Raw genomic sequence first — 13,857 nt, 5'->3', positions numbered from 1 at the left:
CAACAAGGACAAGTGCAGAGTCCTGCACTTAGGATGGAAGAATCCCATGCACTGCTACAGGGTGGGGAACGACTGGCTAGGCAGCAGTTCTGCAGAAAAGGACCTAGGGGTTACTTCTTGCATCTGAAAAAGTGAGGTTCTTACCCAGGAAAGCTTATGCTCCCAATACTTCTGTTAGCCTTAAAGGTGCCACAGGACCCTTTGTTGCTTTTTACAGATTCAGACTAACATGGCTACCCCTCTGATACTGGATGTGAGTTGACAATGTGCCCTTGTTGCCAAGAAGGCTAACGGCATTTTGGGCTGTATTAGTAGAAGCATTGCCAGCAGATCAAGAGACGTGATCGTTCCCCTCTATTTGACATTGGGGAGGCCTCATCTGGAGTACTGTGTCCAGTTTTGGTCCCCCCACTACAGAAAGGATGTGGACAAATTGGAGAGAGTCCAGCGGAGGGCAACTAAAATGAGCAGGAGGCTGGGTCACATGACTTACGAGGAGAGGCTGAGGGAACTGGGCTTGTTTAGTCTGCAGAAGAGAAGAGTGAGGGGGGATTTGATAGCTGCTTTCAACTACCTGAAAGGAGGGTTCCAAAGAGGATGGAGCTCGGCTGTTCTCAGTGATGGCAGATGACAGAACAAGGAGTAATGGTCTCAAGTTGCAGTGGGGGAGGTCTAGGTTGGATATTAGGAAACACTATTTCACTAGGAGGATGGTGAAGCACTGGAATGGGTTCCCTAGGGAGGTGGTGGAATCTCCATCCTTAGAGGTTTTTAAGGTCAGGCTTGACAAAGCCCTGGCTGGGATGATTTAGTTGGGGATTGGTCCTGCTTTGAGCAGGGGGTTGGACTAGATGACCTCCTGAGGTCCTTTCCAACCCTGATATTCTATGATACTATGACCCAGATGAGACCTATATGTGGGGCTGGGGGGCGGGGCAGATTATCCCACGTCTGCAACTGCGGGATTCTTATACCTTCCTCTGAAGCATCTGGGGCTGGCTGGTGTCAGAGACAGGATATTGGGCTAGATACCCCTGGCGTCTGATCCAGTCTGGCAAATCCTGTGCTCCTAATAGCCAAGCTGAGGGGAGGTCACAAACATGGGACCATTGGGGCCAATCCAAATCCAGCAGCAGAGGGCACAGTCTCTCACACAGCCACAGGTGGATAAGGGTGTTTTCCATGGGCGTGGCTACTTGTGCATCCAGGAGCAGTGCAGAGTCTAGGGGACACCAAGGCTGCCGAGATCTTGGTGACCTGACAGCAGACGCCCTCAATGGGGGGTGATTTTATGGCACTGGCAAATTCTTCAGCAGGTTGCTAGCTCCCCACCAGCATCACTTCAGTCTGCCTAGGCTGTGGCTTCAGCCAGCTGCCCTAAATCCAGCTGCTGCTGTCCACTGTGGCCTTGTGAGAGCCGGGAGGGACGGGGCAGGTTGTGTTTGCTTTGTCCAGTCTAGCAATAAGTGTCCCAGGCTTCCCCTGCTCCGGCTCCTGCTCCCTTTGGTTGCTTTTCTCTAAACTCCCCCTGAGCTGTCAGTCCCTTTCTGATACTGAGGTGTCAAGCTCTGTGCTCGGTATTCCAGGTGTGTCTGTACCCCAGCGGTGCAGGGAGGAACTATCCCGTCCCTGTCCCATGTCTCGCCACAGGCAGCCCCCAAACTGCGCTGGCTTTTTTTTGCTGGAACAGCACATGGGAAACTCACCCCTCATTTGCTCCTTCCTGTCCCACAGGTCTCTTTAGCCAATGCTGTTTCCCACGTTCCCCTTTCCCACTGCGGGGCTGGATTTTGGATTAGCTCCATCTGTGAGTCCTGCCCAGGCTTCCACCTCATTAGGGCCCTTTGTATTTTAACTCTGTCCTGAGCTCTGAATGTACTGACCTTGGCTAACGTCATTCATGGTCCATGGCCTTCTCCGGGTTATTAATGAGCCTGTTAAATAAGATGGGACTTAACCTGATCCCGGGGACATCCACCACATGCCTCTCCCCAGCAATCTGCATTGCATTGATCTGTGTTCCCTTTGCCACTTCCTGTTTCATGGCAATTAACCCAGGAGTCTCCCAGGAAAGCCCGGCTAATAGCACGGGAAAGCCGATGTTCCAGGGCCATTCAATTTTAAATGGGGCAATGTAGGTACAGCTGTCTCGCAGCATCCCAAACTCTGGTGTTGGGAACGTGCCGCAGAGAGGTGGGGGAGACATGGAAGGGTGAGAAGAGCTGGCATTGAGGAGGGAGCTGGCTAACTGCTCAGCTGGGCGTCAGACTGGGAGCACAGCAGACAGACAGTTCCAGAGGCAGCGAGGGGCCAGCGTTTCACCGAGGGGTGGGGGAGAACAGGCAGAACGCTTGGAGGGAGTTAGACCGTAGAAGTGGCTGGCTGTTTTGGCAGGGCGGCATGTGGGGAGGTTATAGGGCACAGCGAGATCTGGGAGCTATTTGGGGTCCTGGCTGTGAAGGGCCCTGGAGATGCAGAGAGTGGTTTTTATTGTACAGAAAGGAGAAGCCGCCAGCAGCCTCCCAGGGAGCGGGTGCATGGTGCTGTGCGTACGTGTGTGTGTGTGTGAGTGAGAGGCAGAGGGAGCTGTATTTGTGTTCTGGGAATGACAGGGCTTGCACCTCCAAAGGAGGGGATTGCTCACTGTCTCTGGCGACGGTGGGGCAAGGAGCGAGTGGCATGGAGCTCTGGAAGGCGACGTTTGCACTGGGTCCTAGGAAGAACACTTAGCAATCGGGGCAGTGGGATGACCCTGGTGGGTCACTGGCACTGCAGACACCTGGAGACAGGTTAGAAGCAGCGGGCATGTCAGGTCACAGCTCATGGCCAGAACTAATCAGCTGACTCTGTCTCATTGCTTCCTCACAGATCTGGGAGCTGCAGGTCACCATGAAGCAGGGGAAGCAGACAGTGGTGGAGCTGCTGGGCCATCAGGGCCGCTATCTCGTAGTGGATCCTGACGGATCAGTCCGGTGCGGGAAGCCAGCATCTGTCCAGCAAAGCCAGTTCCTGCTGGAGCTCCATCGCAGTGGCAAGTGGACTCTCCAGTTGTTGGACAGCAAGAAGTACCTGGAGTCCGACGGGGAGGATGTTTTCTGCGTTTCCCAGAGCCCATCCTCCTACCACAAGTGGCTGCCCCAGCTGGCCATGCATGTCCACATCGTGCTGTACAACCCCACCCACCGATGCTACGCCCGAGCTGATGCAGTCCTGGACAGGGTGTGGGTCGACACCCCGGTGCCTTACCTGGAAGAGTGCGGCTTCGTGCTACGGTTCAGGAACGGGATGTACCACCTGGAGACCTCCAGCCACAAATACGTCTCCAGAGCAGAGAAGCTAGCCAAGAAACCCTCTGCACAGACGGCCTTCAACTTAAACCTCAAGCCCAGGTGCCTGGCTTTCCTGAGCGACCAAGATGGGTTTGTCCTGTATCCTCAGGGCAAACGGGGGCGTTTGTGCCTGGGAGACAACCCCAAAGAGGAGGAAGAGTGGTTCGTTATAAAGAGGTGTCCACAATGGGTCAGTCTGAAAACTAAGGCCAAGAGATACGTGTCCATCATATGTGGCAAGTAAATTCCATTTTCCAGTCTGAGCATGTGTGGAGGGCCCAGCTGAAGGATGCCAGGACATGCCCCCTTGACCAACAGTTCTTTGGACAAGTCCTGCCCTGCCTTTGCCCTGTGAAGCCCACCCCTGACTGCAGTGAGGTTGCACAGAGGATAAGCTGGGGTAGAATCTAGGTGGTTCACTTTTTAATAGGATTATTTCGGGGTGCAGGATAGCTGGGGTATGGAGCCACACAGCGAGAGTCCACACACCCGTTCACATCCCAACCATGGCAAAGCTGTTACAAGGGGCCAAACACCCATGAGAGGGCATCACATGAAATGGGGTGGGCGGGAGTGAGCGGGGGTGGTGGTGGGATGTCTCAGAATGGGATGTGTGCCTACATCACAAAAACCCACCAGCATCAGTGGCACCCCCATTGCTGTCCTTAGCAGGGGACGGAGGATTGAATAGGCCATGGAGAGGGATCTCCCTGCTCTTCTCTACAGCGATCTCTCCAGGACAGGGCTGTATACCTTGGCAGAGTAGTGCGGGGGGAGCTTGTCTGGCCACTGCCCATGTGGTATCTGTTTTGAGAGACATACAGGGCTTGCTCATCAGATCTAGCAATAACCAGCACTCAACACTTTAAAAGACAGTAATAGGCAGAGCAGAGACAGTGGGGCATGTAACGCTTACAGTGAAAGCTCACACTTTCCACAATAAGTAACGGCAAGCAGGGTATTATAACCTCACCACACTTACAGAGTCTGAGCTGAGATTTCCCATGCCAGGAGTCTGCCTCGGGCGAAACTCTTCTTTTGGGAAGTTGCAGATAAATTGACTCAGCTGTTTCTGGGACCGAGGCTAGGGGGACGTGGGTTGTTTTGCCAGCGTTACAAAACCCCTTAAAACTGCTTCGTCGAGAAGCTCTCGCAAGGTTGCCAACTCCTGCAACTTAACTGTGAGTTTTGCCATTTTTTGCTGCTTTTTTTAAAGCCCCAGTTCCTGGAGGCATGTGATTGGGGAAAACCTCAGCTTGCTTTCTTTTTTTTTTTAAAGGAAGTTTTTAGCCCACCTGGTTAAAATGTGAACCCTAAAGATGATGACAGCGGTAGGCAAGTAAAAAGAATCCATATGTTGCTATTTTTAAGTCTCATGACTTTAAAGCCAATGTTATGATTTTTCAAGGTCCAACCCTTTTTGAACACTTGAGGTGGGCAGTACTGCTCCATCACCTCCATGCTTTGGAGCAGGGACTTGAAAATTGACAGGAGGCATCACCTAGTTGTCAGGGAGGTGCCTTTTGCTGTCTCGGTAAAAATGTGTTCAAATTTGGACAAATTCTGACCCTCTGAAATATCTCAGTTCCTGTATGCCCAGTAGAGACTTGTTAGAGTTTAGCAGCTAAATTCTCTGAATATTCCTTATACACTGAGCATGCTCCAGCCCTTCACAGCTTCTGTGTGTGACCAGACTGTGCATGCATGACCCGCACAGAGCGACTGAGCGTGCCCTTATCCTATAGGTTAGTCTATTAATGAATTTAGCTTATGGGCTACAGCCTGAGCAGGACTTTCCCTGCCATTTGCTGCTCCTCAGTGCTGGGGGCTGCTGTGCCACTGGGCACTGGAACTGCAAGCAGAGAGACTATCTCCCCTTTGCTCTCAAATCCTCCCCCCGCCCCACTGGGGACCTGGCAGTGAGGAGGAGGAGAAGGAGGAAGCTGCCTGACTCAAATACAGGGATGGGGGGGCAGGGGAAGGAAGAGTTGCAGGACTGGGAGGTGCAGGGGAAGAGCCCAGCAGGAAGGGAGAATAGGAGCGGTGTGGGAGGGGTGTGCAGAAGAAGAGGCCGGGGGAGGAATAGAAGCTAGGTGGAGAGAGACAGGAGTTGGGGAGGGCGGGGATGGAGCAGCAGAGGACAGAAAGAGAGTGGTGGGGACAGGGGCAGAAGGGTCTGTGACCGCTAAAGCACACGCCCCTGTGGAACCTGGAGATGAATCCATTATTTCTGAGCGTCAACATTCCTCTGCTGTCAGCAAATAGCTGAAACCCATGGGCCAACTGTGTCTCCGGCCCCCTAGAGTGGCAGGTCCATATGGAAGATAACAGCCTATCACTGCTGTTTTCTCAGTAGTCACTCAGCGAGCTCCAGTGGAGGTCTGTGCTGTGGATCTAAAGATTCCCAACCCTGGGGATCGACTTATTGCTACACGATGGAATGTTTGTTTTGAAACATTTTATGTTCTTTCTTTTTAAACGTGGAAAGTTACATCCAAAAAACCTACATTAAAGGTGAGCAAAACAGAGCACTCAGAGTTAGGAAATGCCAGAATTGAGCTGGTCTGTGCAACCATAAGTCGACCTCCCGTGTGCATATGGGGTATGATAATCACTTGATGATGACCTGTTCTCGTCATTCCTTCTTAAGCACCTGGCATTGGCCACTGGACTAGATGGACCTTTGGTCTGACCAGTGTGGCCGTTCTTATATTCTTATGATAGACTTGAGTTACATGGTCACCTACTTTTTTCCCCATGGGACCCCTGCCTCATTCAGTGCACAGCCTGGCCTGTGCTCGGGGGTGAGTCAGTGCTGCAGACATTGGAAGGCAGAGGCAATGGTTGAGGGGGGGCACGTGGGGTCACTTGCCCCTCCAGATTTGCTGCGTGGCTCGTACGGAGCATCCTCACACGGACTGAGCATGCTCAGTAACATCTGCTGAAGCTGCTGCCCTCACTCTGTCCCCGCGCTATCGGCAGGTCCGGGTCGTCTCTGTGGGACGTGTGTAGGTTTGTAAGGCCGGGGACTGAAAGATGGGAACGGATGCTCTCAGGATTAAGGCAGAGCTGAGAGCCACTCTGGTGAGTTGGTTTCTGGCCCTGCCTTGACACAGAGTTCCTGCGTGATGCTGGGCAAGTCACTTAAACCGAGGTTTTTCAGGCAGCCGCTGTGTGTTCGTCATTTTCTGCGTTCCCCACTTGAGACACCTGGGGTCTGATTTGCAGAAGGGCTGAGCGCTCACAGCAGCTGGAGACATAAACTGCGATGTACACGGAAGAATCAAGCCCCCAGCATCTCAGTTTGGGCACCCACAATCAGTTGACACTTTGGGCGTTAATCTCCGTGCTTCAGTTCCCCACATGTGAAATGGGGATTCCCCCCCTCCCCCGCTCGTCCCTCCCCGGGGTGTTGGGAGGATAAATTCATTCGTGTTTTTAAAGAATCAAGATACAACAACGAGAGCATAGACCGCTGGGGCCCCGATCCCTGACTGGGAGCTCTAGGAACTGCTGTAATTTGGGAACCGAATCTCAAATCGACCCTGAGCCAACGGACAGCGCCGGGTCTGAGTGCATTTGGCTTGACCTGGCCTGATTTTCTCCCCTTCTGTGCAGACATGGAAGTGTATGCCGGCTCAGACAAAGTGACCCCAAAGTCAGTGTTCCACTACGAATTCGATCCTGACACCAAGGCGGTGCAGCTAAAAACAGTTAACAACCGCTACCTGGCCCAGGTGAGTGAACCCTCTCCCGGCTCGTTGAGCGACGCTGTCGGCCCAGAGAGCCTGAGCCTGCCACTAAATCAGTGGGCGCTTTGCTCACCGTTTTGTTGCTTGTCTCTGGACCCCGTCTATTTCTAGGGGACCGGAACTGAACACACTATTCCAGGGGAGGGCGTCCCATCGATTTACACGATATTATAATAGTCCCTTAATGAGCCACAAGGGATAATTCCATGTAATAGAGACATGGATATACAAGGCAGTATCGCCAGGATTCATGTTGTTTCTTTAAGATGTAAACTACCCCCACCAGATCCCCCGGGAACCTCCTCCTGCTCTTGTTGAGAGTGGAGCCCTGGATCTCCTGACTTCCCGGGGCAGGGCACTGGTAGGAAGGACACCCTGGCACAGCTGGCGGGAGCTAACCTCTTCCCTTCCCTTCCCTGCAGAGAAAATTCAAGAGCATAGTGGCAAATGGGAGACGCATGGAGCCAGAGACCAACTTCCGTGCCCTGTGGCATTGTGGGAAAATCTTCCTGCAAGCTTTCAATGGCCGGTACCTGGGCACCATGCCCGTTGGGCTAGTGGTGGCCAGTGCTATGCACCCAGGTAAGGTGAATGGGTGGGGGAACCCCTAGGAACCTGCCAACAGCTGAGCAATGCAGCCCCTTGGCATCTCTGTGGCTCTTGGCTGAGACTTCAGGACTTGTTGCCTCTCCCGTGTGGGGAGGGGTGTGTGTTCTTAGGCCTCCCTGCCAGGTGCCTCTGGACCCACCCAGCTGCACTCACACCAACATCCCCCTTGTCTCTCACCTACCCGATATGCCCCCACCCACCTTGTTCTGAGAGCGGGTGGCATTTCTCTGAGGGGCCCATCACCTCCCTTCTGGTCGGGTCACAGATGAGGGTCTCGCTCCCTTCCTAGGGGCTCAGCGTGCTGCCTCCGCCCTGCCCCCAGCACCTCAGGGAGCGAGAGAGACCATTGCGAGGAGAACTTTTAATTCTTAGTGAGTGAAATTTGGGTTCAGAGGCCGTCACTGGGAAGACAAGCCCCATAAGTCAGCATCCAGAGCTGAGTGTCCTCCTTGCCCCTGGTCTGAGACCCCACCCTGCTAATCCCGTGTCTCGACACTTGGGCAGCCCTGTATGGGCAGCTGATGCCAGCTCCCCTCGGTGGCTCTACTAGCAGGAGGCGCTCATGTAACAAGTGGCTGTCACCCTCTCCTCTCACTTCCCCCTCCCACCGCTGCATGAAACATCTGGGCTGCAACAGCTCAAGTGGCCGATACTCTCCTCAACTCACCTCCCAGCCCACGGTGCAGCCCCAGGCCTCTCCCCCTGCACGGGAAGACAAGGAAGAGCTCGTGTGTCAGAGCCGCTTGGGATGGGCTAGACCCCCTTTGGGATGCCACCTGATGTACTGGGGTTTCACTGAGCCCCTGGGGTCCCTCTCCTTAGGTTCTCCGGCCCCTTGCAGGGCACACACAGGTAGGGCCACACCGTGCTGCAGAAACAGACCGATGTCAGCTCTGTGTGAGAGGACTCACCCAGCACTCACGTGCACCCCCCTTTTTGGGGGTAAACCAAAATAATACTGTCTTGCACTGTATAGAAAGATCTGCACAGCGCAGACTCATGAAATTCACCCTCTCCCTCAATGTGAAGAGATAGATGCACAACTTCTTGCCCTCCCCCGCAGTTAGAAATTGCACAAGCTCTGTTTAATAATAAACCAAACAAATTTATTCACTATAAAAGGCAGATTTTAAGTGAGTATAAGAGATAACAAACAAAACAAAGCAGATTACTGAGCAAATAGAACAAAATCCTCAAGCTAAGCTTAATACACTCAACAAACAGGTTACGAAATGTGATTTCTTACCCTAAATGTTATTTTAGGCAGGTTGCAAAGTTTCTGTGGTTCAGAGTTCCAGTTATATCTCTTTTCAGACTGGACCCCAGTCTCAGTCTGGACTCCTCCCTCCCCCCTGCCGCTTTCCCTTCAGGTGTCTTTAGGCGTCTTTCTTCTTGGGCAGACAGGCCATGGAGTAGAGCCCCTTTTGCCCTCCTCCCCACCCTGAAATAGGATTTACATAAGGTGGGAATCTTTTGTTTCTCAAATTTGACCCCCCTCCCTCCCTTTTAGTGGAAAGTTACAAGAAGTCCCCGGTAACGTTTAGTATCCGGTGACAAGACCACCGGACCTGGTAGTGTCACAGCTACATCCCAGGACGCCTCCCAGGAAGGAGAGAGATTAGTATCTTCACAGTCTTGTTGTTTCTTCCGAGTGGCCCATCAAAGCTGATGGCCTGTTGTCTGGTGGGTGTCTCCCAAATACACACCCAGTTGTAACTGTTACATAGTCCATACCCCGCACTTTAGATACAGAAAAGATACATGCCTACAAATTAGATAATCACATTCAGTAAATCAGAACCTTTCCAATGATACCCCACATGACCCATCTTGCATAAAACACAGCTTAGTTATGCCATATTCACATCATAACCATATTTCCATGAAGAATATAGGGTGTAACGTCACACCGCTGACCTGCCTCTGCCACCCCTCCCCTCCCGCAGGGCCTGGCGAGGCCTTTGGAGTGCGCCTGGCCAACCGCTCCTTCCTGGTGCTGCGCGGCAAGTACGGCTACGTGGGGAGCTCGGCCTGCCATGACGTCCTGCAGTGCAACCTGGTGGACCCCGACTGCATTGAGCTGCTGCCCTGCAAGCCGGGCATTTACCACTTCCAAGGTAAGGGAGCCCTGGCCCCTCGGTGCTGAGCCCGGCTCTGCCTCAGGGCAAATGGGGCCCACATGAACCCGACCTCAGCCCCACCCACCTGTGCTCTCCAGCTCGACCTGGACCAGCCATGAGGGCAGAGCAGGTCAGCGCTGCATGGTAAGGGGGGCGGCAGCAGTAGCCAGGGTGGGGCATGTCGGCTGGGGAGGGAAGCAAGCTGTAGGCTCCTATTGCCGTATGCTCCAGCTGCCCCCTCCCCGTCTCACCAGATCTGCAGCCCCGGAGGCAGAGACTGCTGGGAAAGCCAGAGTGCAGGGTGGAGGGTATTCGCCTCCGGGCACCTTCTTGGGCCGAGATTAGAGGCAGCCCTCCCAGCTGGAGGCAGACGGGTGGCACCAGCCCTTTGCCAAGCAGAGGGGTGGAGTTTGGGTCCTTACTCCTCGGCCTGGCAGGGGATGCAGAGTCAGCATGTTTGGCTCATCACGGGGGGGTGGGGGGAGCAGACCTCACTCGAGCCGTTGCAGGGGCATCAGGCACCCCATGGAAATGTTGGTGATTAAGGCAATGAGCCGGTTGGCTCTGGAGCACTGCCCAGGGCTCCGAGAGGGGACCCAGCGGGAGGAGAAAAGTGCATAGCTTGGCCAAGAGTAAATGGGATTCGCTGGTGAAGACGAGCGTTGAGTATCCAGGCTGGTTGGGGCGTGAATGTGAGTTTGGTGACCTCGCTCTAACCTACAAACCCAGTGCAATCAGGAGAACCCCTTGGCCTCTTCGGCGAATCCTCGCCCAGGGCCTGCGTGCCTGGGGGTGGAACGGTAGCAAGGACCCGCTCGTGCACCCCTGAGCTATCACCAGCTCTCCTTCCTTCCCCAGCCTGCGGCAGGAGCTTTTGGTCTCTGAGCTCAGACGGCACCTTCAGGACGTGGGGGAAGTTTGCTTTGAACTTTTGTCTGGAGATCCAAGGCAGTAACGTCCTGGCCGTGCTAGCCCCCAATGGGTACTACATGCGAGGAGACCGGAGCGGCACCCTCCTGGCAGATAGCGAGGAAGTCACTAGCGAGTGCCTCTGGGAATTCTAGATGGAGGAAGGTACAGAGGAGTCTCTCCTTTCCCATATGTTGCTGGACTGGCCGGGCAGCCACTATGCCATTGTCTAGGTGTGCAAAGACCATGGCCTATAATGCTGACCAGTATTGTCTCACTGTTTCCTTGTGCTCCCCCCGTCTGTCTCCACCGCTTGTCTCGTCTCTTATATTGTAAGTGCTTAGGGGCAAGGACTGTCTTTTTGTTAAAACAATGAGGAGTCCTTCTGGCACCTTAGAGACTAATCAATTTATTTGGGCATAAGCTTTTGTGGGCTATAACCCACTTCATCAGATGCATGGAGTGGAAAATACAGTAGGCAGGTATACATACACAGTACATGAAAAGATGGGAGTTGCCTTAACAAGAAATACTTGGGGGGGGGAAAGGAGTCCAAGAGAGTTGGCTGTATTTTAAAGAACCCTTACTGAGGTTTTAGGAAAAAAACATCCCGATGTGTAGAAAGAATAGTAAATACGGCAAGCGACCAGCTTGGCTTAACAGTGAAATCCTTGCTGATCTTAGACGCAAAAAAGAAGCTTACAAGAAGTGGAAGATTGGACAAATGACCAGGGAGGAGTATAAAAATATTGCTCAGGCATGCAGGAGTGAAATCAGGAAGGCCAAATCACACTTGGAGTTGCAGCTAGCAAGAGATGTTAAGAGTAACAAGAAGGGTTTCTACAGGTATGTTAGCAACAAGAAGAAAGTCAGGGAAAGTGTGGGTCCCTTACTGAATGAGGGAGGCAATTTAATGACAGAGGATGTGGAAAAAGCTAATGTACTCAATGATTTTTTTGCCTCTGTCTTCATGAACAAGGTCAGCTCCCAGACTGCTGCACTAGGCACCGTGGCTTAACAACCATGTAAAAGAAGCAGTGAGAGATAAAAAGACTTCCTTTAAAAAGTGGAAGTCAAATCCTAGTGAGGCAAATAGAAAGGAGCATAAACGCTGCCAAATTAAGTACAAGAATGTAATAAGAAAAGCCAAAGAGGAGTTTGAAGAATGGCTAGCCAAAAACTCCAAAGGTCATAACAAAATGGTTTTTAAGTACATCAGAAGCAGGAAGCCTGCTAAACAACCAGTGGGGCCCCTTGATGATCGAGCTACAAAAGGAGCGCTTAAAGACGATAAAGTCATTGCGGAGAAACTAAATGGATTCTTTGCTTCAGTCTTCACGGCTGAGGATGTTAGGGAGATTCCCAAACCTGAGCCGGCTTTTGTAGGTGACAAATCTGAGGAACTGTCACAGATTGAAGTGTCACTAGAGGAGGTTTTGGAATTAATTGATAAACTTAACATTAACAAGTCACCGGGACCAGATGGCATTCACCCAAGAGTTCTGAAAGAACTCAAATGTGAAATTGCAGAACTATTAACTAGGGTTTGTAACCTGTCCTTTAAATCGGCTTCTGTACCCAATGACTGGAAGATAGCTAATGTAACACCAATATTTAAAAAGGGCTCTAGAGGTGATCCCGGCAATTACAGACCGGTAAGTCTAACGTCTGTACCAGGCAAATTAGTCGAAACAATAGTTAAGAATAAAATTGTCAGACACATAGAAAAACTGTTGAGCAATAGTCAACATGGTTTCTCTAAAGGGAAATCGTGTCTTACTAATCTATTAGTGTTCTTTGAAGGGGTCAACAAACATGTGGACAGGGGGGATCAGGTGGACATAGTGTACTTAGATTTCCAGAAAGCCTTTGACAAGGTCCCTCACCAAAGGCTCTTATGTAAAGTAAGTTGTCATGGGATAAAAGGGAAGGTCCTTTCATGGATTGAGAACTGGTTAAAAGACCGGGAACAAAGGGTAGGAATTAATGGTAAATTCTCAGAATGGAGAGGGGTAACTAGTGGTGTTCACCAAGGGTCAGTCCTCGGACCAATCCTATTCAACTTATTTATAAATGATCTGGAGAAAAGGGTAAACAGTGAGGTGGCAAAGTTTGCAGATGATACTAAACTGCTCAAGATAGTTAAGACCAAAGCAGACTGTGATGAACTTCAAAAAGATCTCACAAAACTAAGTGATTGGGCAACAAAATGGCAAATGAAATTTAATGTGGATAAATGTAAAGTAATGCACATTGGAAAAAATAACCCCAACTATACATACAATATGATGGGGGCTAATTTAGCTACAACAAATCAGGAAAAAGATCTTGGAGTCATCGTGGATAGTTCTCTGAAGATGTCCGCGCAGTGTGCAGAGGCGGTCAAAAAAGCAAACAGGATGTTAGGGATCATTAAAAAGGGATAGAGAATAAGACAAAGAATATATTATTGCCCTTATATAAATCGATGGTACGCCCATATCTCGAATACTGCGTACAGATGTGGTCTCCTCATCTCAAAAAAGATATACTGGCACTAGAAAAGGTTCGGAAAAGGGCAACTAAAATGATTCAGGGTTTGGAACGGGTCCCATATGAGGAGAGATTAAAGAGGCTAGGACTCTTCAGCTTGGAAAAGAGGAGACTAAGGGGGGATATGATAGAGGTATATAAAATCATGAGTGATGTGGAGAAAGTGGATAAGGAAAAGTTATTTACTTATTCCCATAATACAAGAACTAGGGGTCACCAAATGAAATTAATAGGCAGCAGGTTTAAAACAAATACAAGGAAGTTCTTCTTCACTCAGTGCACAGTCAACTTGTGGAACTCCTTACCTGAGGAGGTAGTGAAGGCTAAGACTATAACAGCATTTAAAAGAGAACTGGATAAATTCATGGTGGTTAAGTCCATTAATGGCTATTAGCCAGGATGGGTAAGGAAGGGTGTCCCTAGCCTCTGTTTTTCAGAGGATGGAGATGGATGGCAGGAGAGAGATCACTTGATCATTGCCCATTGGTCCACTCCCTCTGGGGCACCTGGCATTGGCCACTGTCGGTAGACAGGATGCTGGGCTAGATGGACCTTTGGTCTGACCCGGTACGGCCGTTCTTATGTTCTTATGTTCTTATGGGAGGA

The 13,857-nt window shown here is 51.3% G+C and overlaps 1 protein-coding gene across 1 annotated transcript; it reads left to right on the top strand.

Annotated features, from left to right (window-relative positions):
- Positions 1 to 2,871: 2,871 nt before the first annotated feature.
- FSCN3 (fascin actin-bundling protein 3) lies at positions 2,872 to 11,877 on the top strand. The gene is made up of 5 exons (XM_005294569.4): positions 2,872 to 3,565; positions 6,948 to 7,066; positions 7,504 to 7,663; positions 9,637 to 9,807; positions 10,669 to 11,877. The coding sequence occupies exons 1-5, from the start codon at positions 2,890 to 2,892 to the stop codon at positions 10,872 to 10,874; spliced, it is 1,332 nt and encodes a 443-aa protein (XP_005294626.3). The 5' UTR covers positions 2,872 to 2,889; the 3' UTR covers positions 10,875 to 11,877.
- The last annotated feature ends 1,980 nt before the right edge of the window (positions 11,878 to 13,857 follow it).

This window comes from Chrysemys picta, chromosome 1 (genome assembly GCF_011386835.1).
Source record: "Chrysemys picta bellii isolate R12L10 chromosome 1, ASM1138683v2, whole genome shotgun sequence".
NCBI lineage: Eukaryota > Metazoa > Chordata > Testudines > Emydidae > Chrysemys > Chrysemys picta.
Note: the sequence above shows the minus strand (reverse complement) of the source record. Positions and strands in the feature narration are given on the sequence as shown.